Below are 27,419 nucleotides of genomic sequence, written 5' to 3' on the forward strand. Positions count from 1 at the left end.
CCCACCACCCCTCAAACAAAAACCCCCCTCAAAAAAAAAAAAAAAAAAAAAAGAAAGACAGACACAGCATTCCATTAAAGACACACATATCATTTATGGCAGCATGTGAAATGCAATGCCAGTATATTTTTGTAACTCTCATTTCTCCCATGGGGAGGTAGGAATGGTAGGGAGTAAGAAGAGAGGGAGAGAGAAAAAGAGGTAGAAGAAGAATATCTGTGGTCTGACCCTCCATATGTATCTTAGGGGATAATCAGATAATTAACCTTGAGATATTTTTATGCTTAATTCACTGGGAAAATTGAAACAACTTTAAACTTGAAACCTTTATGTATAAAATATTCTAAAGGAGTACAGTCTTATTTTCTCTTAACAAAAGCCATAGACTACCACTTACCGAATAAAATTCTTCAAAAAGTCACTTTTTAACATGATATAATAATGTATCATAACAACTGAAAACACCCAAAGCTCTGAGCTAGTATCTTTCTTGTGGTCATTTCCAGAGAACAAAATTACGTTTATCTCTAATAGAAATTAAGGCAGTAAAGATTAAAAACTCCCATTAAAAACTCCCTAGTTTTTAAGCTCTTAGACAAAACCACTGAGAATTGGAATGTGGAACACACATACACATTTCAAATTAAAGTTTTGTTATTGGTACTAGCCTGTGACCTGGTGATTAACATGGCTGGATCCCATAACTTGCCATTTGAAACGCGGGCACACGTACTGTGTGCCCTAAGTCCCAAGGGGAAGGAAAGATGGAGGAGAAGGGATTGTGGCATTACGGTGCCCCATGGGGGATACTGTCTCACCACCCCCACCTCCACCAGGCAAGTATATGCACCCTCTGGCGAATTAAAAAACAACAAAATGTTATTGTACATGAAAAGCATGTGCTGTTTGGGAAAATCTCCAACTCTTTTTTTCCTGATGATTCAGGATCAATTGTGATAGTTATTCTCAACAGTTCATTTCTACTAGCAGTCACAAGTTATACATATAGTAATTACTATTATAATTATTCTTATATTAGTACTTACCAACCTGGATTCATTACAATCACCTATAATTTATAAATCATATGGTAAAACATGTTTTAAAGCTTCACTCTTAGTCCTATTTAAGTTCTCCAAGAGAGATTATTTTCAGTTTAAGAAACGTAAAACTTAAACCCTATTTCTCCTGGTGGTGTTTGCTAGTAAAAAAACAAAACAAACCTTGAATACCAATTTATACATAATATTTCATGATTCATAAGTTACATGTGGGAACATGAAAATATTAATTAGTCCATAAAGAAAACTGTCATGAAGTATAGATTCAATAATGTCAGTCAAAGAAGTATGTGTTTGGTTTTCATTAGATATGTTCTTTCTTTTAGAATTTCAGATATCTAATGATGGATTTACAGAATTATTTTAGATCAATTGTTGCTTCGCTCAGAATCGTATCTCAGGAAATGAGAAATTAGATGTGGACTTTGTTATTAGATACCTGGTTTTAATCTAAATTCTGTAACCAACTGATTATGTACTATAGCCGAGAGATTCAATTCTCTAAGCCTTTGTTTCCTCATCCATAAGGGAAATTAAAAAATTGTATATTGTAATGGTGTATATCATCCTAGCATTATAGGAAGGAAATTTCTATTAATTGTCACCTATTATTTTTATATTTAGTGTAATAATTCTCCCCAGGGATGATTTTCCCACTCATAGGACATTTCAAAATGTCTGAAGACATTTTTGTCTTATCAAAACACAGAGCTGGTGGGGGCACAGTGTTTGAAGTATTTGGGAGGCAGACGCTCAGGGTGAAGCTAAAAATTCTAGAACAGCCTCTGCACACCTCCTCCCACCCATTCCTCATGTCCCCAACAGAGAACTATCCAACTCATAATGTTAATAGGGGCAAGGCCAAGAAACTCTAATGTAGTTGAAAAGAGAAAAGATTAAGTTCATTTCTTTTACTCCTACTCTGTAATTAGCCATTTTATGATCTATTTCATTATACTAGCATTGATTTTCAACCTGAACTTCTGCTTTTTAACTTTTGCTGATACAATCTTCCATGTCATGTCTATGATTGTTACTAATTTTGTATTGTACTCTGGTATCTTGTAGTTATAATACTTTCTATGTTTAAGGTTCACCATTCATATTGTTAAAAAGAAGAATGTTTCCATCCTAAGTATTAATAGCTTTTTTATATTCTTTTTTTTTTAGTTTTTTTTTTTTTTCTATAGGGCACATGCACTCGCCAGACAGACAGACAGAGAGAGAGAGAGACAGAAAGCAAGAAATCACTCCCCAGGGTGATGGCCATGCTGCAATCCCTTCTCCTCCATTCTCCTCTCGGGATCTTGGGCACGCACACACACACGCCCAGCATGAGTTTAAGCCACTGGGTCCAGGACTCGAACCACGGTCAACTACGTGGGAGTCCAGCAACATAGCCATTATGCTAACTGCTGGTCCCAAGTATTAATAGCTTTTGTTTTTGTATTTTGGACTACTTCTCATTTCTAAAACTCTCGTAAGACATCAAAACACCATAAAAGGGAAAGAAAACCCTGAGATATTATTTCAGTAAATAATTCTTTTTTCCAATACCAATACATGTAGAGCCTAGGTATCCTTTGATATATTTCCATTACTGGTAACTAAAAGATTTGAGTTACCTGAAACCATTCAATTTTATCTTTCAGGATCCTAAATCTATTTCTATTGAATTCTAAGAAAATCTGAAATTGATACTGAGTACAAAAATATTCCACTTTTAGCAAAATGTATTCAATAATAGGAAAATTCTTTGTCATTTAGGATTTCAAATTGCTTATGCTCTTTTTTTTTTTCTATAACTAAGACTTATCATTTGACAGACACACCTGAATCATTATTTTTGCCAAATATATACTTTATTCCATGAAAGCATTTCTAAATACCTTATGAACTAACATTTTTAAATCATGGACACTTAAGTCCCATAATATGTTTTGTTCAGAAATCTAAGCATCTTTCATTTCTTTTGAGTAATAATTTTGTTTTAAATAATGCATAAAAATGTCATATTTGAAAAGATGGTCTCATAGCAAGTAATCTTCAGAATTCTCTAAATGCAAATAGAGCCTGGATGTTATCTAGAAAAGGAAGATGCCCTGGTGGTTGTTTGGGTCCAAAGTAAAAAAAAAATAATATAAAATAGTCTGATAAAAGCAATGTATTGATCATTACTCCCTTTATGTATGATATGAAATGATTGTGTAGAATAAGTCTTTTGAAGAGTTTGTTCTTCAACTGCTTAGTTGTAAAATTGTAAAAATCATCTTTGTTTACTTATTTTAGCAAAAAAGAAAACTAAAAAGTCACTCGTGTATACCATAGGTTCACATTTTCAAAACTGTTCACTAAAATTGTACCCTTTATGTAAAATCTTTATTGGCGAGCATGTGCACATTTGTTTTTTCACCACTTATGTCCCTGAAATAATGAAATCCACAAAGGGGCTCAAGTATGTGCTTTATCACTCTCCAGTATGAATATTTCATTGACCACAAACAATTTTTTCAAGGTATGATTTTAGAACTGACTTTTGAACATTGGACCCTGTGTGTCTAAATTGGGACTGTGATTAGACTGGTTCTGCAAATTGTCCCCCTTGCCAGCGTGAAATATTGAGGTGTGCTACCCATTGAATCAATACATACATCCATGTGTGCTTTCTTCATGCAGGGATTTGAGACGGCTTGGAGTGACTCTTGTCGGTCACCAGAAGAAGATTATGAACAGCCTTCAAGAAATGAAGGTGCAACTGGTAAATGGAATGGTGCCATTGTAACTTCATTTTCATGTCACTTCTTCAAGTGAACGAGTCTGCACTTTGTAAACAGCCCTGAGATTTATTTGAACAAAAAAGGGGGCGGGGGTGGTAAAAGGGAAAACAGTGATTTCTAAATCTTAGGAGAGCATTTGTCTCAGCCGTGGAATTTGTAATCAGTGTTTTACTAAAATCTCCATACTTCCGCTCAGTATCTTTATTTTTCGTGAAGCAAATACAACCTGCATAGAATAAGAACAGGAGAGGAGACGTTATCTCTGTTACAACGGCAAAATTCTTCCCACTACTTCTACAAGATTTTGTACATGAAACATATAAATGTATAGCACCTTTATAGACTGAATGCAGGCAGCCCCTTTCAATTCTTCCAGGGATCTACTTGAAAGGAGACATTCTATAGCCATTTGTGGGTGAACAAAAGCTGCAGTTTACTGAAGTTTACTTCAAGTCTTAATTGTCTACATAAGTGTATTGAAGAGCAATATGATTAGATTATTTCTTAATAGATATCTTCTTTTGTAATTTTAAAATGCTGTTACACAGCGTTAAGTTATAGACACTAGTGTATAAACATGTTGCTTGATCAAGAAAAAGTACAATACAGGGTGTATATTTATTTTTCTGTGTTATAAAATTTAATTTGTGTTGCTCTTCTAGAGACTATTAGGTAATGAATGTGTATATACTGTACTATTTGCAATATACCCAGGAACCGATTTCAATTGGAGTTGTGTGTGTGTGTGTGTGTGTGTGTGTGTGTGTGTGTGTTTGCACATGTGTGCATTCCCATTCTGCTTGCATTTTTAATAGTGTGTTAATTTTAGCAACACATAGGCAAGTGTTCCAGAGTGTAATATGAATAGGAGAAATAGGGAAGCAGTAAAACAAAATTTAACACAAGCTTGTGTCTCTTTTCCCCTCTTGTGTCCAGAAGCTACTAATCTCTTTATTCACTAACAGGAAATGTCTGTACTATTAAATCCCTTTTGGCTTTTAAAAAACACTTTGTGATATCTGTGACAATACAGTTTTCTAGCCATTAATCTTGCACCCCTGTAAGAAATTTCACCTTTCTGAGTCCCAGAAAATATCTTGTCAAGCAACGTTGACACCAAAGGGCATGTTTTCAGCGGGATGTAGAAGGATTTAACTGTGCAGGCTTCTGTTGATGTTGTAAAATCCAGGCACACAGCACTAAGCATCACCCTTAAGTGTTAATCCTTTGTAACCATTTCCATCATGACTCAGTTCTAGAAATTCTGATACGAAGGCAGCAATGGAATGGAATGGAGTGATGACACGTATGTGCGTGTGCGTGTATCACACACATTTTTTTCCTTTAGAATATTCTCTGTTTCAAGACTTGACCAATTGTATGTGTTGATGGCTGTTTATTTATCTCATTATTTCACATTATATTCAGTTATATGGCATCAGAAGTATTTTGATTAACCAATTCTAAGTATTATTTCATTGGACTTATTAAGGAATATAAGACATGACCTACATTCTGGTGAAGACTGACTTGTCAAACCAATTAGACAGTGTATTCTAAACTGAATAAAACTGAGCTCCTTGGTGAGAAAACCAAAAATATTTATATTATTTTATAAAAAGTATGGAATGGCATATACTTGTTTGAGAAGAGCATTTAAATAAGATAGGTCCTCTTCGTGATTATCAATGGCAGTAGTATATCAGTAGCCTGGAAGAGTGAAATTCATTGAAAATATTCCTATGTTATAGCAATGGCATGCTTTTTCCAGTTACCTGTTTGATTTGAACATTAGCATATTGCAAAAGTAAACTTTCAACATTCTCTTCTGCCCACCTTTTACCTAAGCAGTAAAGTCACTCTTTGCTAAAGAGAAAGGAAAAACCAAAACACAACCAAAAAAAGAAAAAGTCTAAGCAGTTTTAAAATGATATCTTAAATTTTCTCTAGAAAGAAGGGCTTTACAGTGCCATGTGTCCACACAAACTATGCTTCAAGTATACTTTGTTAGTTAAGTGAAATTTCCAGAGCAAGTTGAGAGAAGAGAATTTAACATCATCTTCATAAAATCAAAATTAAAGCCGCCATTGCCATTATTAAAGAAGCATATGTTCAATGAACAGAAAATTAATGAAACCAATTCCTTGTGTACAGAATAAGTGGAGATTGTGTTGTTCTTTACTGTTTTGTAAAAGTATATGAGTCTAAGCGATGAAGTAACAATTGAGAAACTTCAATATAAGAATAGACATCAATTTAATAAAAAAGACTAACATGCATTTTAGAACTAGCAAACTAGCCACAATTGCGTTGACATAACAAAGAATATTTTCTGAATTTTTTCCATCTTTCCAATGTCAAGAAGATTAAGAGGTCAGGGTGGAATATACCTAAGTGTCTAGAATTTGAAATTATAATGTAGAGTTTCTTTTTCTTTTTTTTTTTTGCAATAAAAGAACGTAAGTTAATTTGGATTAAACATATTCCCCTCCTTTGCAATTTTGTTGTTAATTTTGGACAATAAATCAAAATGAAAGTTAAGTCGCCACAAAATTTTTCATTTATATCTCTCTTTGATTGAGGAATGCCAATTAGATTTTAGAAGAAATAAAAAGACTTTCAAATAAGATGTAATCTCCCCTTAAAAAGAGGAAAGAATGCTTTTCTAAAATATTTGTTCACCACTGGATATGTCACCAATTGGGAAGTGCCATTTCATCTATAAATGTGAGAAATGGAACAAAGAGAAGAGGCAGCTCTCCTGAAATACAATGAGGTTCTACCCAGGGCAAGGCTTGACAAATCTTAATTGTGTGATTTCTTATCCAATTGGTTCATTTTTCACCCACCAGACAACCAAAACTAAAGCATAGATTCAATCATTTTAGCACATACAATAAATTTGTCAACGAATACACAATGTTACTGTAACTGTCAGTAGTAATATATGTAGGATATCTTTCGATTTGGGACCTTGAAAAATAGGTACAAGCAGGGAGTCATTTTCAACTTACTGATTCCTATTGAAGTCATTCAATTATTACTTTTAATCAGACATAATTTGATTCTTCTCTTACCATTTGTTCTCATGTGCTATGACATATAACCAGTTGCTCTGTTAAAATGTATTCATTGTACTGAAAAGTGTAAACATTTTGATTTTCCCATTGAAAAGAATTTTAATGTGCAGTCTTTTATTTCTTGTATTGTAATCACCAAGTCAGTGTTCTAATGTTGTTTGTACTACAAAAATTATATTCCAATATTTTATCAGAACTGAAGTGTGGCCAACATTATTAGTTTCAGAATTGCCTAAGCAATACAGAAAATCCTTAACTTGGTTTATAAAAGAATGTTAACCAGTGTGCAATGGTGAAGCTCCAGTTTCATGTCTCCAGTGTAAAATGGAACATCTTTATCAGCTGGACACTTCTGTGTTTGCATGTCTACAATTTAACCTCTATGGGAAAATAAAAGCTTTTTTTAATGCCATTCTTTCCCCCATGTAAAGTGGGTTTTTAGAAGCACAAGCAGAGATATTTACCCTTACCTTTGAAAGACGTTCTTGGCTGTCATGGTGCGTTGAATAGCAAACACTGTTCAAGTCAGATGTTAGAAATTTACTAGATGTTGCGTGGTAGAATAAGATCTGTCTCTCATTATGTTCTTTCTAAAAATAAGAAAAAAAGAAAGCTAAGTGTGATAGTAAACTGTCTTTGCTTATGTCCTGCCAGATGTTTAACCTCAAAGTAAATAAAAAGTAGGTACAATGCGATGATGATGATAATGAATAAAAGAATCAAAATGCTAGCTTTATTTGAAATTAATAACTAGAATATATCATCATTTTTTTAACTCTGTAGCACAGCTGGTTACATTGAATATTTTTCTCTATTATGCTGTTAATTATATAGTAATGTATCTAAAGAGAAATAGATAAGAACATTCTTTTTATTTCTTATTCATTTATGAAAAAGACTTTTCACACATATATGCGTGAATGTTCTTGTTTAGAATGACCACGTAATTATTGCTTAGAAGACACCAATTCATAAAAAAAAAAATCTGTTTATAACAATCAGAATCAAATGTCTGTTATTTAAATGTTAATGGAAAAATAATTGAAGGTGGCAAAAAAAGAAATGGTAGAAGTTTGGGTGGTCAATGTATTTGAATTTTTAGACTACTGTAGTTTTACAGTTAATGGTTTAAAAGTATATAAGTTGCATTTCTAACAGTCTGAGAATAATACTCAGACTCAGTCACTTGGTAATATGTTTATCAAAATCTCATTTCAAGAGGTCAGAAGCAGCTGTATAGTACATTTTATTCTATGATAGGCATCAGGATATCTCAAGTCCTGGCCTTAGAGATCATTCAAGGAAGGATTAGCATTTCTGTATTTCTTTCCCATTTGAAGCTTTATGTGCATTTGGTTTGTGTACATGTTTTTGTAGTGTAAGATATGAAATTTTATATTTTTTCAGAAAATAAAAAAAATCCTTCGAATACTGTTAAATCCTATTGTCATGCTTGACCCTCCCCCAAGATATTAAACTTACAACTTTAATATAGTACTTTCAGCTGGTCCTGATTTTAAAAAAAGTTTCCATTTTCTATGCTAAATAGGTAAAAGGAATCAGCTTCCATTTACCTCAAAAACATATTTATGAGTGTTCGCATTTGAATAATTTCTGCGAATAGTTTTTGACACTGAGATTTTGGGGCCTGTGTCTTTTTTGTATGAAACCTTGTTAAAAGTTGATTTGTGGGGACCAGCAGTTGATGTAATGGCTATGTCACTGGACTCCCATGTAGTCGACTGCGGTTCGAGTCCTGGACCCGGTGGCTTAAACTCACGCCGGGCACGTGTGCGTGCGTGCCCAAGATCACAAGAGGAGAATGGAGAAGAAGGGATTGCAGCGTGGCCATCCCCCCTGGGGGGTGATTTCTCACTTCCTATCTCTCTGTTTCTCTCTGTCTGGCGAGCACACGCGCCCTATAGCAAAAACCTCTCAAAAAAAAAAAAAAAGTTGATTTGTGTAAGTGTGACATTACTTGAAGAAATCAAAACAAATCGGAAAACTACATGCACCATCTGCAAAAGACTTTTTACTGATCAGCATTGTCCTAACACCCTTCCATTGCCATGTGTCTGCTTATGACCTAGGTCGAAAGACTTGCCTTGCCAGGAGGAAGTGTCATTACATACACACCCTCCCACTTTTTCTGTAAGTATTGTATCATATTTGGTTTATTTTTGTAAAAAGTAAAAACAATCTGCTATATTTAAGGAAATGCATCATATTTGTAGTTTTCTGTATTTACTTCATTAAAAGTGCCATCACCATGCTTACAGAAATAATCCATAACTCCTTTGCCTACACATAAAATCACTATCACACAGGATATTATTTAATATTTTAAGTTACTATGAATAATATTATTTAAGTGAGTAACTCTGCATTCATTGTAATAAGGCAGACTCTTCCTGCTTCTCCCTTGCAGCATACAAAAGTAAAGATTTTGTAAAAAAAAAAATAAATAAAAAAGAGAGAGAGAGAGATTTTAGGGGCCAGCAAGTGGTGTGGTGGTTCAGGCATGGGACTCCCATATGATCAACTGTGGTTTAAGTCTCAAGATGACTTGAAAATCAAACCGGGCACATGTGCATGCATGCTGAAATCCCAAGAGGAGGATGGAGGAGAGGGGCTTACAGTGTGGCCATACCCCCTTAGGGGGTTATTTCTCACTTTCCTTCTCTCTCTCCCTCTCTCTCTCTCTCTGGCTAGTGCATATGTCCTATGGAAAAAATCCTTAAAAAAAAAAAAAAAAGAGAGAAAAGAAAGAAAGAAGAAAAAGATTTTAGATCTGGCTCTGTAGCAAAGTGTTAAAGCCACATACCATCCCCCTGGGGGGTGACTTCTCGCTTTCTGTCTCTATGTCTCTCTCTGTCTGGCAAGTGCACGCGCCCTGTAGCGAAAAACTCTCCAAAAAAAAGAACTGAGAAATCTATAGGTGATCTACTACCAAACTGTTAACCAAACTCAAAATAAAATAAACTGATAGTTATGAAAGTTCACAGCAGTCATTCAAATTAACAGTTACATATAAAAAAGTAAGTCTCCTTGAATTTAGCAAGTTAAATAAACTACTTGAGTTGACAGAAATGCTGAAATATAGGTATATGTTTTATATCAAACTGCTCTTTTAAAATTACTATTAAGCTAAATTATTCCTGTAATTATTTAAAAGTTGATTATGAAAAATATTAAGATGTTATAATAATTAGTCTCAATTTGAAATTTCTTAAGTTTTCAGAAGGTAAAAATAAGTTAAAAATTGTACAACTGTGTCAACTGGTTTCTAAACAATGACACTTTCTATTTTATTACCATTATCATAATAAAATTCAACATCAAATCTCAAAGGAGACCCTTATAGACATGATGAATAAAGACTTTTGAGAATTAAATGTCTTAAATATGGGAAATAAAAATCCACTCACTGTAAGAGAATTAAATGTCTTATATATGGGAAATAACTATCCACTCACTGTTAATGAACTATTTTAATCAGTAGTGCTAATTCAAAGGGATGTTTTCAAGTGTTTCAAGTTCAGTTCAGTTCTCTTTTCTCAATTATTAATAAGTAGAAATTCGACCATGTTTTTCAAACATTATGGTTTCCTGTACTGGTACCTTACTGAAAATTATTCAACATTTTAGCTCTCTTGTTCGAATTTCAAAAATACATTAAATGTAAAATATTGAGTCCTTGTTGCTCAAAATTGCCCTTTTGTGTCTGTACTTTTGACCGATAACTTTTGGGGCCATAGGGTTCAACATTTAATTTTTTTTGCTTCTAGCACTCTGAGGGCACTCATTGTGTTTGGTATCCATTGTCTTGTGACACTCTAATTCATCTTTCTATCTCTGCCCTGCTTTCTTCTTCCAGAAGCTTTCAGATATCTCACCAACATATATCTCCTTCCTGCTCCCCTCATCTTGTTTGTTCTGTTCCTTGGTAGACTCTCAATCTAAAGAAAAACCTTCAGCTCAGGACATATCTCTCCTGTTTTTATTATCCTCTTTTCCCATTGCTTTGTTCTTTCCTCTTGAAACTTCTGATATCTAGATAATCCTCTAAATATCCTTGTATCTTTAACTATTACTGAATTGTTCGCTCTGTCTTCTACAAGAGTTTCTTGACTCTGCCTCCCGAATTATCATGCAGGCTTTGTCCATTCCCTGTTTTATTTTTCAAATGCTCTCAGACTTAGACTTAAAATATAAATGACCAGATATTGACTTTGTAAATTTTACCACAAGCATAGAGCTCTCTTTTGGGATTCACACATGTATATGTAATTTTACTCTTGACATAACCACTTTGATAACTCACAGACATTCCAAGCTTAACATGTTCAAAAATGAATTCATAATCTCTATTCTCCTCACACCCTAAAAATTCAATCATGCTTCTCTTTCTCCCAGGAGCTAGGTTTCAGGTTTGATTGGCCTTCTCTGACCACATTCAACTGATCACAAAGTTTTTCTATCCTAACTGTACAATTTCCATCTGTTACTCCAGAGCTCTGCCAGTATAAGGCAAGATCAACACTTGTCTGAAACGCTATGTGAGTCTCATACTGACTCTTCTTCTATTCATCAGCCGCCCCCCATTCGAATGTGTTTGTACAATCTTGATTATGTAATTCTCATGTTTAAAATCCTTGGGTCTCAGACCAATTAAATATAGTTGTTATGCTTCCTAGGGCTATAAATACCTGCCCAGCCAAGACTCTGTGGCTATTTTGCAGGTTATTCTGACTTGACGATCTTTACCTTACTCAGGCCCTTTGTGCATGCTGTTTCCTATGCCTGAAATATTTTCCACCCAAACCTTTTCTTCATAGCTCAGATAGCAGTTTATTTTGAGGGTCTATCATTCTCAGGACTGACAGTAAACAGCACACTCCAAGTGGGTTTTTGGAAGCAATTGTGACAAAGGGTCTACTTACAAAGCTGTGGATGGGTTTAGGGAATCAGTAAGAGATAGTGGAGGACTCTGCAGTTAGAGGAGGGTTGTTACTCTCACTTCTTCCAAAGGAGAAAAGGGAAGAGGAACTGTTATGAACACATGGAGGGTTAAAGCACGTAAAGGATCATCTGAAAGGCTCTGCAGCCTTTGTTAGAGGAACAGGGAAATTTGTTGTAATCCAGCAAGGAAGGAACCAGAAGAATAAAGATCTCACCCTCACATTCTTCTTGCCCTCCAAGTTTCAACTGCTGTAACCCATTGGTCACCCCAATGTGGAAACAACAGCCAAGGGAGCTCATATAATGCCATCATGGACATCAGCAGCACTGGGAAGAATGAAGAATGGATTGAGAGGACAGATGGAACTGAGGAGGATTATTTTTTAAGACTTTTGTCATAAGATATGTGCACTCACTGAGAGAGACAGAGACAGAGAGATGGAAAGTGAGAAATCACCCCCAGGGAGGATGGCCATGCTACAGTCCTTTCTCCTCATTCTCCTCCTGGGATTTTGGACATGCACATACACATGCCCAGTGTGATTTCTAAGTCACTGGGTCCAGAATTCGAACTATGCCCATGTGGGAGTCCAGCACCTTAACTGCCACACCACCTACTGGTCTGATATATTTTTATTTAATTTTATTCTTTTTTACCTGTAGGACATTTTAAAGTTTGTCTTTTACTTTTTTTGACAATAGAAGCATGTGTTTTCTTTATAGAATTTTCCAAAACAATATTAAATATTGACTGGGATCATTATTTTCCCATATAAGTCTCCCATAAGCCCCATGAGGATGGAGTGTTTGTTTAATTTACTATTTGACACCCAGCACATTCCACACTGAGTAGCAGACAACTGGCATTTAATAAATTATTTCTGTAACTCTTTTGTTAGTCATCCAATATTTTCTGATTTGTCTATATTTCTGGCCATTTAGTATGTCATTTCTACTATTTTTTATTACTCTACCTTTTAAATTCTGATGTTAGGGACAACAGGTGCCATAGTGGTTAAGAGGCTGGACTCACATAGCCAACCACAGTTTGAATCTGAGACCTGCCATCTTGAAACTCAAGCCTGGTGTGTGTGTGTGTGTGTGCATATATTCAAAATTCCAAGAAGAAAATGGAGAAGGAATTATGGCATGGCCATCTCCCATGAGTGATGATTTTCCACTCTGTCTCTCTGACTGTCTCTGTCTCTCTGGCGAGTACTCATGCCCCATAGCAAAAATCTCTCAAAAAAATTTTTTTTCTGTTGTTTTGAGGACTATGATATTCTTCCTAACACAGCCTCTGTGGAGCTCCTAAGAATAAGAAATTTAAATGAAAAGTCTGTTTCCAGTGAAAATACAGCTTCAAGATGAACTCCTTGATGCTAGGGATGAGATTTTGGGGCAACCACAAGGGCTGATATGTTTAGAAAAGACAAAAATTAATCTATATATAAATGTAGTGAAAATGTCAAGAAAGAAGCTTGCTCCTTTTTAAATAAGACTCTGGAGGCCTATTGTCTTTATCTCAGCTCTATCCATTTATAAATATGGGAACTTTAAAGAGTTCTGTAATAATTCTATAGCAATAATTTTTCAAGTAGTTTTTTATTTGATTTAGACTGGATAGGGATTATTATTGTTTTCAGTTTGTGGATGAGGAAACAGGCAGTCAATGTTATTGATAATTAAAATTACAGATTTTGTTAGATGACAGTCTTAAATAGCACCAGTTGTTATAAAAATCTTCCTTTAACCAACTGACTAGGGCATATCATGCTAATGGTGAATGGATGATAATGCAAATATTTGTGAAATGGCGACAACTTCTCGAATATGGTATTGGACACCACATACATTTTCATTTAATCCTCATAACAGTTTTTGAGTTATTTCTTTGTTTTTATTCACAATTATTATTTTAATTTGACCAAAGAGAGAAAGAGAAAGAGAGAGAGAGAATGTGAGAATGTGAGAAAGAGAGAGAAAAAGTGAGAAAGCTACCAGATTCAGACCTCAAACAGTGGTCAACTATGTGGGAATCCAACACCCGAACCACCACGCTACCTGCTGGCTCCCTGTGCTTGTTTGAACAGATGTGAAAATGTGTACTATGCAATTTTTCTGAGATCACATAGCTTTTTGATATATCCTAAAGGCCTTTCAAAGTTAACCCTTTGCCTCTTTAGTTCAGGATGATATCCTGCTCTCTGCTCTGGAATCTGTTCCATCAGTTGTTCCTGCTCTGGGATACCCATCTCTGCAGGCTCCCTTCACTTCACCCTATGTACCTATGTGAAGGGGCAGAGTATCATGGTTCTCTGTAGTCAGCATGTCACCTCCTGAACTCTCACTTACTAGCTGTGTGACCTCACACCTTATTCACAGCTTATAATCACTCTACCTTCAGGTCTGAGAAAATACTGATAATTATGAGAACCTACAAATTTAAACCTAAATAGTGCCCAGGACATAATAATTCTTCAGTAAATACCAACTATTTTTATATACTCTGCTATCTCTTCACTTAAAAGACACAAGAGTTATCTTCACTTTCTTGTCCCCTCATTCATTGAGCTAGTCTTTCACTTTGTCTTAGCTCAATGTTATCAAAATAATTCAAACACATATACAGTTAGATAGAGTTTTATTTTGCATTTTTTTTAATTTTAAGAGATTTTTCCTATAGGGCATGCTCATTGGAGAGAAAGATAGAGAGAGATAGAAAGCAAGAAATCACCTCCCGGGGGATAGCCATGCTGCAATTTTTTTCTCTTCCATTCTCCTCTTGGGATATTGGGCATGCAATACACACACACCCCATGTGAGTTTTAAGTTGTCAGGTCCAGAACTCAAACCATGGTCAACTACGTGGGAGTCCAGTGACCTAACCATTATGCCATCTGCTGGTCCCCAAGTTAGATAAAGTTTTAATAAATCCCCTTATTCATAAAGTCAGCCTCAACAATTGTCAGCTCAATGCCAATCTCGTTTTGTATTTAACTACCTATTCATTTTGTTCAGATTAAAGGAAAACCTAGGTATCTTGTTATTTCAACATGTATCTCTAAAATATAGGGGCTATTTTAAAAATAAAAATATAAAACAATTACACTAACTAAAATGGCACAACCTTTTTAAAAATATCTTCAAATATCCAAATAATATTGCCTGTGTTATCATATATTTTTATAGTTATTTTGAGTCAGTATTCAAATAAAATATTATTTTATAATGTATCTTTTTCTTTTATTTTTAATGTCTTAATTAATAATTTATAATATCTTTTTCTCCCTCTCTTTCTCTGAGAGCACAGTTCATTTTTTGAAGATGTCCAAAATTTTCCTGGTTATTTCATTGCATAAATCTTCAATATATTCTGTTAATTCTAGTAACTTGGCAGTCAGATTCACAGATTCAATTTTATTAAAGTTTGCTTGCTGGTTGAGAATCCATCAGAAGTAGTTTTATATATGATTATCAGGGTGCCTTTCCCGTGATGTCAAGAATAATTGAGGGTCATTGCTAAATCATTATTCATTAATAATAATTTCCAAATGATGAGTTTATAATCATTGTTTCTTTCATTTCCATACTATATTTGTAAAAACTAATCTGGGGCCAGTTCTGTGGCAAAACAATAATCCGGCTCAAGAGAGGCCCAGTCCTACTTGACAACCTTGGATTGGATCCCTGTCCTACTCAGCCTGAAACACACAGGCCATGCTGCATGAGTGCCCAGAATCCAGTGGGATGGAAGACTGGAGAAAGGGATCACAGTCGAGCAGACACTGTGGAGAGTGGTCATCTCCCTCTCCCTCTTTCTCTCTGTCTCTCACATACACATGCTGTATCGTGAAGAAAGAAGGAAATGTTTTAAAATGTCTAATTTCCAGACCAGCTGGTGGTGTGGTGGTTGGAGCATCTGGATCCCACAGAGCTGGTTGTGTGGTTTGAGTCCCAGACCCGAAGGCTTGGGAGACACCCCAGATGTGCGCATGCATGGCCAGGATCCAAAAAAGAGAGTGGAAGAGAAGGGATTGTGGCATGTCTGTACTCCCACCCCCGACACTTGAAGGGAGATGCTTCTCACTTTGCCTGTCTCTCTGTGTTCTACGGCACACACACCCTTTAGTAAAAATTTTTAAAAGGTCTAATTTCCTTTCATCAACCATTTAGTTATTCTGAGAGTGTACATAGGAAAAACATAAGAGTTGGCTTTTTTACTGTCATTTTGTAAGAAGTGAACAAAGAGATTGTCTTATCTGTGGCTCTTTGGCTTGCTGTCATATTATATTGACCTTACTTTTTTCCATCCCTCTGTTATAACCATGACTAATCTCTTAACAGAATTAAGAAGATCATTTGATATTATTCCCACCTTAAATATCCCCACTTTCTTGGCATCCAAGAACCCATTAGTTTCTGATTTCCCTACTTTCTGGTCTATAATCTGTCATTTCCACTATCTTTTATTAGTCTACCTTCCTTGTGCCAATGTGGTGAGCAGTATGTCTTTGATATTCTTTTCATCTCATGTTCATATTCTTTCCTTAGGAAATTGCATCAGCTTGGAAGTCTTCAATTTTAATATGTAAATTCAGTATGGCAACCCTTATTAAATCTCCAATACTAGTCTTCTTCTTAAAATATCACTTCATATGATAACTTACTAGACATTTCCAATGGATTGGACTGTAAGCATTTTTAAATCAGCATACCCCAACTGACCTTACTTCCACACACTTTATATCTCTTCCCATACTTTCTAACCGGTAGAAGGTACTATCTCATATGTAGTTAGATAGGTACTCAGAAGTTGTATTTTAACTTTTCCCCTCAACTCCATAAAGCTTGTCATGAATTTTGACAAGCAATTTTGACATTAGCCATATTTCTCAGAGCATATTACTGGCAAATGTAGGAAAGTAGCACTGAGTTTTGCCAGAACCAAAGAGATACTCTTGCTTGATAATTCCATATTTTATGTATGTTTACATTGGAAATTTAATATAAATCTTATAATATTAAGAAATCAATTATACACATTAAGCAGCACATTTTATCCAAAATTTTGTCAACTAGTATATTTTTTATTATAAAAGTAGAAATTATGAAGCATACCCTTGACTGATCATTTCTCCAAATAAATACATATGTTGCATAGCAAATGTGCTCTGAGACATCTCAGGAATTAAATTGCCTTGGATTATGCTGAAAATTTAAAAATAAGATAAAACTTTATGTGCAGCCATATTAAAGGATAAGATTTGAAGAGTTTCCACTCTAATACAAGACAATGATTTATTGCAAACTCTGTAAAGTAGTAATAACACTAACTATGCCATGTCTGGAGGTCAGACCAAATAAGAGATAACTAGGTTTCAAGCATCCTTCTATCCTCTACAAATATATGAAATATAATTAGAATGAATATTAATATCCAAGAAATGTAAAGCCTCAGGTTTTTTAGCACAAGTGGGTTGCAGAATTCTTGGTCCTTTGCTTGGCTAATGCTAAGAAAGAGGTAAGGAATTATATTCTAATTTTGTGGTGAAAGCTAGGTATTTCTCAGGATTTGCTAAATATTTTCCATGTTTAATTATGAGCTTCTACTTCATGGCCTATCAAAACACATGGCCCAGATTTTTCATAATATAGAATAATTTCTCCCCAAAATAAATGGAATATTTCCTTTTTTAAGAATTATTTTATTTATCTTTCTTTCTTTCTTTATTTATTTATTTATTTATTTTAATTTGATGAGAGAGGAACCGAGTGAGGAGTGACAGAGAAAGGGAAAATGAGAAAGCAAGCCATGAGGTCTAGGACTCCAAATGCGGTTGGCCATGTGAGAGTTCGGAGTCCAGAATCCAGTGCCCTTAACCACTATGCCACCTGCCGGCCCTAGAATATTTCTTAAAAAAAAAAAAAATACCTTTGGGTTAGCCTCGTGGCATGGTGATTAATATGACTGGATCCCACATAGCTGGCTACAGGGTTTGAGTCCTGGGCCCAGCACATGTGTATGTGTACTCAAAATCCTGAGAGAAAAAGGATTGAAGCATTGCCATCCCTCCTGGGGTGGGGGGGTGCTTTCTCACTTTCCCTCTCTGTCTCTTTCTGGTGAGTGTGCATGCCCTATGGCAAATTTCTACAAAAGAAAAAGAAGAAAAAATGCTCTTTGCTCTTTAAGGAAAATGGTCTGAAGATCAAAGTCAAAATGATTTTGAAAATCTTACATATTTCATCCTCTCTTACAACCTCACAAAACCTCCATGAAATATGAAGTCTTAATTAATTTTAGTGCAATGATTCCCCAAATGTTTGACCATAGGACCTTTTAGCTAGTTGCACTGATTACTTTTGCCACAGGTGATTCTAGGAGTGAAATGTCATCTATGTGAACATATCTTTAGTTAACTGTAATAATGTTGTGTTTCTCAACCAGTGTTACTCTGGGAAAATGCCAATGAGAAGAAATCCACTCTGAATTGTATCTGTATCAGTGAGCTGTAATTTGCACAATGATCCCTTCTTATCCGTGACTGATTTTCCCAGGGACCAGAGCAAATAGTGTAATTTTGATGAATCTGGATGGAATAGGGAGGATTCTAAAAATCCTAAAAATGAATTACTCCCATTTATCCTTTTTGGAACATGTATTTTATTAGTATCTGATACTTACTGGGTTGTCTGAAAAGTCATGATACATTTTTGCATTGGAAAAAAAAAACAGAAAAATACATCATGACTTTTCTGACAATCCAATAGAATATGGCCTTAAAAGAAAAGCTTATGAAATAAAATTAAAAAATGAAAAACAACAAAAACTGGGGCCAGATCTTTGGCCTGGTGATTAAGGGAACAGAAGCTCACAAAGCCAAATAAGGTTTGAATTCTGGCTCTGGTGGCTTGAAAAACATGTTGGGTATATGACAATGTGTGCCCCAAATCCTAGCAAGATGGAGAAATAGAGGAGAGGACATTGAGGCATGCCAATGCCCTGTTGGAGGGTGCTTCCCCCTCCTTTCTGTTTCTCTCTCTGATGAGTGCACATGCCCTTTGGCAATTAGAATAATAATTGAACCATGATCTTGAACTTACTAACCTGACAACTCTGATAAATATGTCATTTGATTTGAATGTCATAGAAATAAGCAAATATTTTAAGCCTGTAGATTTAGAAAAATAAACCAAGGGGCAATAAAGCTTCTCTGAGAGAAAAGAAATGCGTAACTTGCAGCGCTTCAAAGAATCTCAGTACAAACAAGTGCATCAGCACCATGCATCAACCCTGAGGACTGAGAAAAAAGACTGGAGCCTAGAACCAGAACAAAAGTAGAGTAGACATCTCTATGTCTCAGCCCCTTCATCTATAATAGAGTGAATAATAAATTTACTCTGAGCAGGTCACTCACTGCACACACCTTATGTTCCTGTCAAGTTGATCTTCAAGCTACTGTCTGCCTCCAAATTATTGCATGTGCATACCCCGTCTTTACTAGAGAACACCCTTCCTCAGTACTTCGTATGGCTGCTTCTTTTTTTTTTTTGGAGAGGGTTTTGCTATAGGGCGCATGCACTCGCCAGACAGACAGAGAGATAGAAAGTGAGACATCACCCCCTCAGGGGCGAAGGCCACCCAGCAATCCCTTCTCCTCCATTCTCCTCTTGGGATGTTGGGCACGCATGCACACACGGGTCTGGGACGCCAACGGGGATCTACTACATGGGAGTCCAGCGACATAGCCATTGCACTAACTGCTGGTCCTATGGCTTGTTATTCTTAAAGTCCCTAATTTAAGATCTGCTGAGGTTATTTACTCAGCTTGTCTAAAAGCATCAAACCAAGATCCATCTTTTTTCATGATGGTACCTTGATTATTTACTTCAAAGCACCTTATAAATACACTTTTTTGGTCTTTTGTTGTTGTTTTTGCTTTTTTTGTTTCTTTTTGTTATTGCTATAAGGCACATATGCTTGCCAGGGGAAGACAGAGAGAAATTATCACCCAGGGAGAGTGGCCATGCTGCAATCCCTTCTCCATTCTCTTGGGATTTTGGGCATTCATGAACACATGCCTGGCATATTTTTCAAGCTACGGGATACAGGACTTGAACCACATAATCAGCCATGTGTGATCCAATCACCTTTACTACCATGCCACCTGCTGGTCCATTGTTTATTTGTTTATTATCTATATTTGTTTATTATCTGTCTTTATCTCTGGAGTAAAAGTCATAAAAACAGAAACTCTTTCAACTTTTCTCTATTACCTAGCCACTTTCTTGGGACAGCACAGGCATTTAATACAGAGTGAATGAAAAAGAAGTAGCTAAAATTAAATTACATTGTGACATAAGTATAAGTAGCAATTATTAGATTTGTGGAACATGGGATACCACTCAATTCTTACTTCTAGGTTTTAATCAATTGAGACTAGCTATAAAAAAATACAATGGATTGGAGCAGTGGGTACTGTGGTGGTTAAGACGTTGGACCCACATGGCCAACTGTGGGTCAAGCCCTAGACCTGGCCGTTTGCTTTCTCTCTTTCCTTCTCTCTCTCTCTCTCTCTCTCTCCCTCTCTCGTGAGCACATGTGCCCTATGGCAAATTAAAATAATAATAATAAATAAAATTAAATAAATAATTCTTTGAAAAAGGAAAGTCATATCATTATTTTCTTGAGTCCTCAGAAGTCCTAAAGTATAGGGTTCCATGGTACTGTTGAAGAAGGTGACTTGAACTGGGGAACAAGTTGGAGTTTAGTTTTCTCCCACAAGTCATGGCTTTGGAAACCACCTGTTGGTAAAATTACATCTGTAAAGGTGACTTCAAATGTGTATATACACTCTTCACATAGAAGATTTGGTTTATTTCATCACAAACTTAGTTTACATCATAATGGAAAGAGGAACATAGTTGGAGTAACCAAGGCTTTCTCTACAAGGCTGCTCTCAAACCAAATCCAGGTGTTTTTCTTTGTTACCAATTTTACCAATCTCACATACTATTAGGTTGTCAGGAAAGTCATGATGCATTTTTCTATGCAAAAATGTGTCATCACTTTCCCAATGACCTAATATTTTGTGGCTCCAAAGTGTTAGGCTTTCTGCATTCAGATCCTATAATTTCTCCCTTTTAAAAAGGAGCAAGTAAAGAAAAAGTTGTTTTTCCAGACTTTTCCAAGGGGTCAGAATTATTAGTGGAAACTTCTATGGCTAAGGCCAGCACACAGAGTGAGATAGTACATAGTAATTCTATTTATTGCGGGTGAGGTTACTGTGATTGTGATTTTCAGGATAAGATCCTTGTCCTCAAGAAGCTATAGCCTAGGGGACCAGCAGATGATATAACAGCTACTTTGCTAGACTCCTACATAGTTCACCACAGTTCGAGTCCTGGACTCAGTGGCTTAAACTCATACCAGGCATGTGTGTGTGTGTGTACCCAAGATCCCAAGATAAGAATGGAAGAGAAGGGAATGTGGTGTGGCCATGCCCCTGAGGGGGTGGTAATCTCTCACTTTCTTTCTCTCTGTCTCTGTCTTTCTGGCGAGTGCATGTGCCCTATAGCAAAAACCTTTCAAAAAAAAAAGAAAAAGAAAAAAGAAAGCTACAGCCTCCTAGCAGCATGAGACATACCAGGAAAGAAACCAGGTAGGGGAAAGCAATGCACTCATGGGGCTTTACAAGCAACTTAGATGTAATAGGCAATCTCTGCTGGCCAAGGGAAGGCCTGTTCATGGAGTTAGCCTTCTAGATGTGTATTGTCCAATATGGTAACACTTAGCCACATGATCTTTTTTTTTTTAATTTAAACTAATTAAAATTAAATAAATTAAAATTTAATTCTTCAATCTCACTAGCTACATTTCAAGAACTCAATAGTAGCCATCCCATAGGACATTAGAAACATAGAATATGTCCATCACAGCAGAGTTCCATCGGACATCACTGATCTAGAGAACTTGACAATGTTACATCTTACTCTGTATAGGGGATGTCTTTAAGGGAGCAAGAATAATGTCAACAAAACCTATTAGGATGAGGTATAGTAAGGAAAAGATGAGTCCAAACTTTCCAGCTTGGGTGGCTAAGAAACCACTTATAGTGATTAGAATATAAAATAGATTATTCTATGGACCAGGGTCAACTTTAATAAACCTAGCCTAGTTATTTTCATGTTTTTTTCTGGACAAAAACAAAAACCAAGTCTCACATCTTGTCTACAGGCTCCTAAATCTCAGCTCTGGCCCTATTAAGCCTTGCACAGTCCCCACCTCCCTGAAAAAGGTTCTAGGTTGCTGCATCCCTGTGCCCCAGCACCACAGGAGTCTGACACCTCTTACACAACCTGGCCCACTGTGCCAATATGATCTTCCCTTGTAGCAAGTCACATTCAAGGGAGGAGGCTTGTGTTCTCCAGCTTTTTATTTTAGAGACAGATTTTTGCTGTAAGGCGTGTGCACTCGCCAAGGACAGAGACAGACAGAGAAACAGAAAGCAAGAAATCACTCCCTGGAGGGGGTGGCCACATCACAGTCCCTTCTCCTCCATTTTCCTCTTGGGATCTTGGGCATGCACACATATGTGTCCAGTGCAAGTTTTAAGCCATCCAGTCTGAAACTCGAATTGTGGTAGAGTACGTGGGAGTTCAGCAACGTAACCATTATACCATCTGTTGGTCCCAGAGTTGTGTTCTTCAGTCTGAATTTTCCCCCTCAGCAGTGTGGATACAGGTGCAGCAGAGGCTGTTGTTGGGTGGAGAGGCCCAGTGTCTTGGAATGGGAGATGACAGTAGCAGTGGTGCTGACTGATGGCATCATGGCAGTTTACCAGTCAGGGACAAGACTCTTACCCACCTCAACCCAGATATAAGTACTATCCAATGAAAAAGTTGCAAAATCTCTTGGGAAAGCATCTGTCTGTCATGGATTTGGGCTGTGAATCTCAGAAAAGGGATATTGACTTCTCCCACAAAACTCCACCTACCCTGCATAGTATGTTGGTTCTATAGTGGCAGGAAGAGAGGTATGACAGACTGTAGGCCTCTCACAAACATGCTGACTTATGGGGGCATCTTGGGACTCACCCTGGGGGTTATCGCCTCACCAGAAGAAAGGAGTGTGTTATACAACAAATTATAGACACCTAGCTAGTCAAGAGAGAGACCAGAAGGTACAAAGAAAAAGGTTTTATACAGTATTTTAGTATATTTAGTGGTATTTCTTTTTGCCTTTTTTGTTATTTTTATATTTATTTATTTATTTATTGTGTTTTTATATATTTTACTTCTTTTTTTCCTCCTTGCTTCCCTCCCTCTCACCCTGCACCATTTCCCAGCCTTCTCCCACACTGTCTCTGTTATCTGTAATTGTTCTCCGTGCTTTTGGTAGTTCAATATTTCAGTTTCTGCCATAAAGTTCAGACCATATTCAGTATATATTAAGTCAGGACACACGATGCCTCTCTTTCATAGTCTGGCTTGCTTTGCCTTGCCAATCTTCCATATTCTAAGCTATCCCCACAGTTGGCATAGATGTGGAAGAGTAGAAGGCATTTGATATCATTGATTTGTTATCAAGCGATTCATCTGACCTGATACCAAGTACTTACTGCCAGCAATGTAATAGCTCAACTGATGTTCTAAGGGAGAATTCTGTTAGGACCTTGCATAACTTTCATCCCTGTCATCATCACTATTCTATATATGAACCCACTGGAGAGGTCAATAATAGGACTCACTGACATCTACCACATACATCCTCATATTCACCTGGGTTTAGAGCATCTTATCTGCATTGAGTGTTCTTTGGTGGGCACTCATGTAAAACAAAAATTTCTCTCACTGTATTCCATTCCCATAGATCCTATTAGCATGTCACTTCTCCAGATGTTCTTGCCTCTGATTTTCCAATTTGTTCTTCCAGTCCCCTGAGCCAACATGTCAAGGTATTCACCATCACTTAGACCCTCTGGATATCATTACCTTGGACCACTCCTTCCTCCTTCAGGTTATATATCTAAGTGCACTTTTCACAGTTCTGCTCAATGCAATCATGGTTCACTTTTAGTTAACATCAACATAACAAAGTCATCAACTTGTGAAACAGACCCTTGATTTTCCTTGCTCACCCTCTAGTAATGGGGCTCCAATCCAACCCTCTGAGTCACATAGCTGAAAGCTGAGAGAAAGTTGTCATTACAACAGAAGCAAGTAACACAAGAGACTGTGCTATACCTCTTCAGGAAACTTACGCTACTGAAGATGGTTCATCTAAAATGAACTTTTCTATTGTAGGCTAGATAGCTGCTGAGCCCAATGGATCTTATGTACTAGTAGAACTGAAAACACCCAGAAGTTCTATGATGTCATGAAGTCATCTCTCATCAGTCACTATTACTACTCTATAATGTATCATTCCCACCTCCAAGAAAATGCTAGAACTACTGCATTAGCCACTGAGTTTCCACTTTACCTGTACCTTAGCACAAACCATCTGAGACAAGAATCTTATTAATAATGATGTTTCAGGGGTCAGCAGGTGGCATAGTTGTTAAAGCACTGGACTCCCAGATGGCCGACTGCAATTTGAGTCCCAGACTTGGTTGCTTGAAACACACTGGGTGCGTGTGTGTGCTGCCCAGGAGACGAGAATAAGGAAGAAGGGATTGTGGCATGGCCATCCTTCCTGGCAGGTGATTTCTCGCTTTCCGTCTCTCTGTTTCTTTTTGTCTCTCTGGTGTGTGCACACTCCCTATAGCAAAAATCCTCCCCCCTCCAAAATAGTGATGTTACAACATATCACTCATTACCAGTAATGGGATTCATGTTACATTCTGATGATAAGAGACTGCCTAAACTCCACAGAAGGTATTCATAGAAGGCATTAATGAAGCTAAAAGATTTTGTACAGAACAGAAATAAAGTACCAATATGCACAGGGGCCCAAGAAACTACTAGACATAGCTCCCCAGAGCCTTTTCTTAGTTACACAAGATGTTCTTTGACTCCAATGAGTTAGGGCAAAAGTTTCCAGGAGGGTCTTTTATGCCCCATTGGATATAGATGCAAGCCAGATGCTAATAGATTTTACCAGGCATAAGTCATCAATCTACACATCCCTAAAGAACATAAACAAGGTGGCCCTGGGGTTTTGTCAGGGCAGTTTCAAACATTAAATAGCAAATTATAAATTACTAACTAGCATATTTCATCGTTATCTTGGTAGTTCAATATTTCTGTTGGTGTCAGATTTCACAAATCCCGGTAGATAACATAGATAAGTAGTTCTGCTTTAAGATATCTTTATCTTACACAGTGACTAATTTCACAATTCCATTCTGAATCACTGGCTACAAGGAACACCTCTAGTTTTAACTTCTTCATTTTTTAAATGTTTCCCAAAGCAGAATCTGAGGACGTAGCTGCAACTGGCATAATGGTTAAGGTGCTGGACATTCCCACATGGCCAACCACGGTTCGAGTCCTGGATAGACCTGGTGGTTTGCTTTCTCACTTTTCCTCTCTCTCTGTGTCTCCTTCTGGTCAAATTAAAATAAATGAATGAGTAAATAAAATTAAGTAAAAAGTTCTGTTTTTTAAAAAATCCTAGAATGCAGAGAAAGGGAAACAGGAAAAGGATGGAAAACAACAGAGACTATTTTTGAGGTTATAGCTATAATCACTGAGACATGTAAAAAATTGTCTCTTGTAAATACCTTTTGTGGTGTGGGATGCTGGGACATCCAGTTAGCTCTCATTTGTGTGGGATAAGGATTGCCCCTTCACTGTTAATTCCTGCATTTGTTCAAGCTGCACTGCTAAGCAATGGACACTTGATTAGGGCTTTGGAGAAGGCATGGCTCTGGAGATAACCCCATTACAGAAGTCTTCCAGGCATTTTGACAGCCTATTGAAAAAAAAAAAAAGAAAACACAACAACAATAACAACAACAAAAAAAAAAACAGCCATCATTTAAAAAGTTAAATTCTGGGGCCAGAAAGTGGCTTAGTGGTCGAAGTGCTGGACTCCCACATGGCCAACTACAGTTTGAGTCCTGGATCCAGAGGCTTGAAAATCATGCTGGGGCATGAGTGTGTGCATGCCCCAAATCCCAAGAGGAGACAGGAGAAGAAGGGATTGCAGTGTGGCCATCTCCCCTCAAGGGGAAAATTTTTCACTTTTCCTCTGTCTCTTCCTGTCTCTCTGGTGAATACATGTACCCTATAGGGAAAAAAAAATCTCTAAAAAAAAAAATAAAAAGATTAAATTTCATACTTTTATAGTTAAATAAATTATATGCAAAATAAAGGTAGTTAATGCTCAAAACCCATTATGTCCTAGTTGTTTTCTACCCCCTGCCCTGCTGATATTGCCTAATGCATCTGTATGATGAAATACTGACATAAGGCGGTGCTGCTGAATATCACTTCACAGAAGCTCATTCCATACATCATGCTATAGTTTGAAATTGGCCATGGAAGGAGTATTTACACCAGGAAAATCAGCCCATGGTGCACATCTGGGCTTGATTCCTGCCCTACCTCCAGTCCTAGCTACTTGATAAACAATTATTAGTCCTCCATCGCAGAAAACGAAGAGAAACACGCTAGATGACTGAGATGGGATACTATCAGAATAATTTGGAATTGCTAGACCATATGCTTAAGAACAGAGATCAACCAAGCAAATGAAACATTTCTAACTAAAGTAATCTGCAACACTCTCCTATCCTCCAGACTTTATTGCAAAGCGATAACAAAGTAAGGAAGGCAGTTTCCCCTCCAGTCTCCACCCCTCCCTCAAGCCACGCTACATAGTCATTTTTATAAAGGGGCACAGGACTTGACTTACTGATACCGAGGGGAGAGAATTTTAGTTACGGAAAGCTGTGGGATGCCAGCTGGTAATGTGGCATGATGATTAAGGCAGTTGGATCCTACATGACCAACTGTGCATTTCAAGTCCTAGACTCCAGTGGCTTGAAAACGATACCTGGTGTGTGTGTGTGTATGTGCTCAAAAATCCCAAAAGGAGAAATGGAGGAGGAGGGATTGCAGTGTGACTATCTTCCATTTGGGGTACATTCTCCCTTTCTCTCTCTCTCCCAAGCACACATGCCCCATAGCAAAATAAAATTGAAAATTAAATAAGGCCAGGCCACGAAAGTAAGAAGCCAGATATTGACTTATTGATGGCCACAATCTTACATCATAAGCATTAAGATAATAAACAAATTTAGATGAGGAAGAAAATGGGACAGGGAAATAGATCTTCAAAGATTAAGAGGTTTTTAAAACATTTGAAAAGCTAGGTGTGTGTAAACATTCACAAAAAGAGAGGGATTTTACATGTGAGGGGTGGAGTCATGACATGCATTCAATCTACTCATGAATAGAACCTCCCCAGGAAATAGTTCTCATGGTAAGACTGTCATGATCCACCCTCTCCCATGTGTAATAGCCACTCTCATCTTCTCTTTCTCATATACACACCATCATCACCAGCGACATCAACCCATGTAGGACTA

The 27,419-nt window shown here is 36.8% G+C and overlaps 1 protein-coding gene across 7 annotated transcripts in view; it reads left to right on the plus strand.

Moving 5' to 3' along the window:
• Positions 1 to 7,616, plus strand: part of EPHA5 (EPH receptor A5) — a 421,001-nt gene extending 413,385 nt beyond the window's left edge. For all 7 annotated transcript variants that reach the window (XM_006160483.2, XM_006160485.2, XM_006160484.2 and 4 more), the window contains one exon: positions 3,738 to 7,616. In XM_006160483.2, coding sequence (XP_006160545.1) covers positions 3,738 to 3,843 — 106 coding nt within the window. In that variant the 3' untranslated portion in view covers positions 3,844 to 7,616. The remainder of the gene's footprint in view (positions 1 to 3,737) is intronic.
• Positions 7,617 to 27,419: the final 19,803 nt, after the last annotated feature.

The sequence above is a fragment of the Tupaia chinensis genome, unplaced genomic scaffold, assembly GCF_000334495.1.
Source record: "Tupaia chinensis unplaced genomic scaffold, TupChi_1.0 Scaffold000687_1, whole genome shotgun sequence".
Lineage (NCBI taxonomy): Eukaryota > Metazoa > Chordata > Mammalia > Scandentia > Tupaiidae > Tupaia > Tupaia belangeri.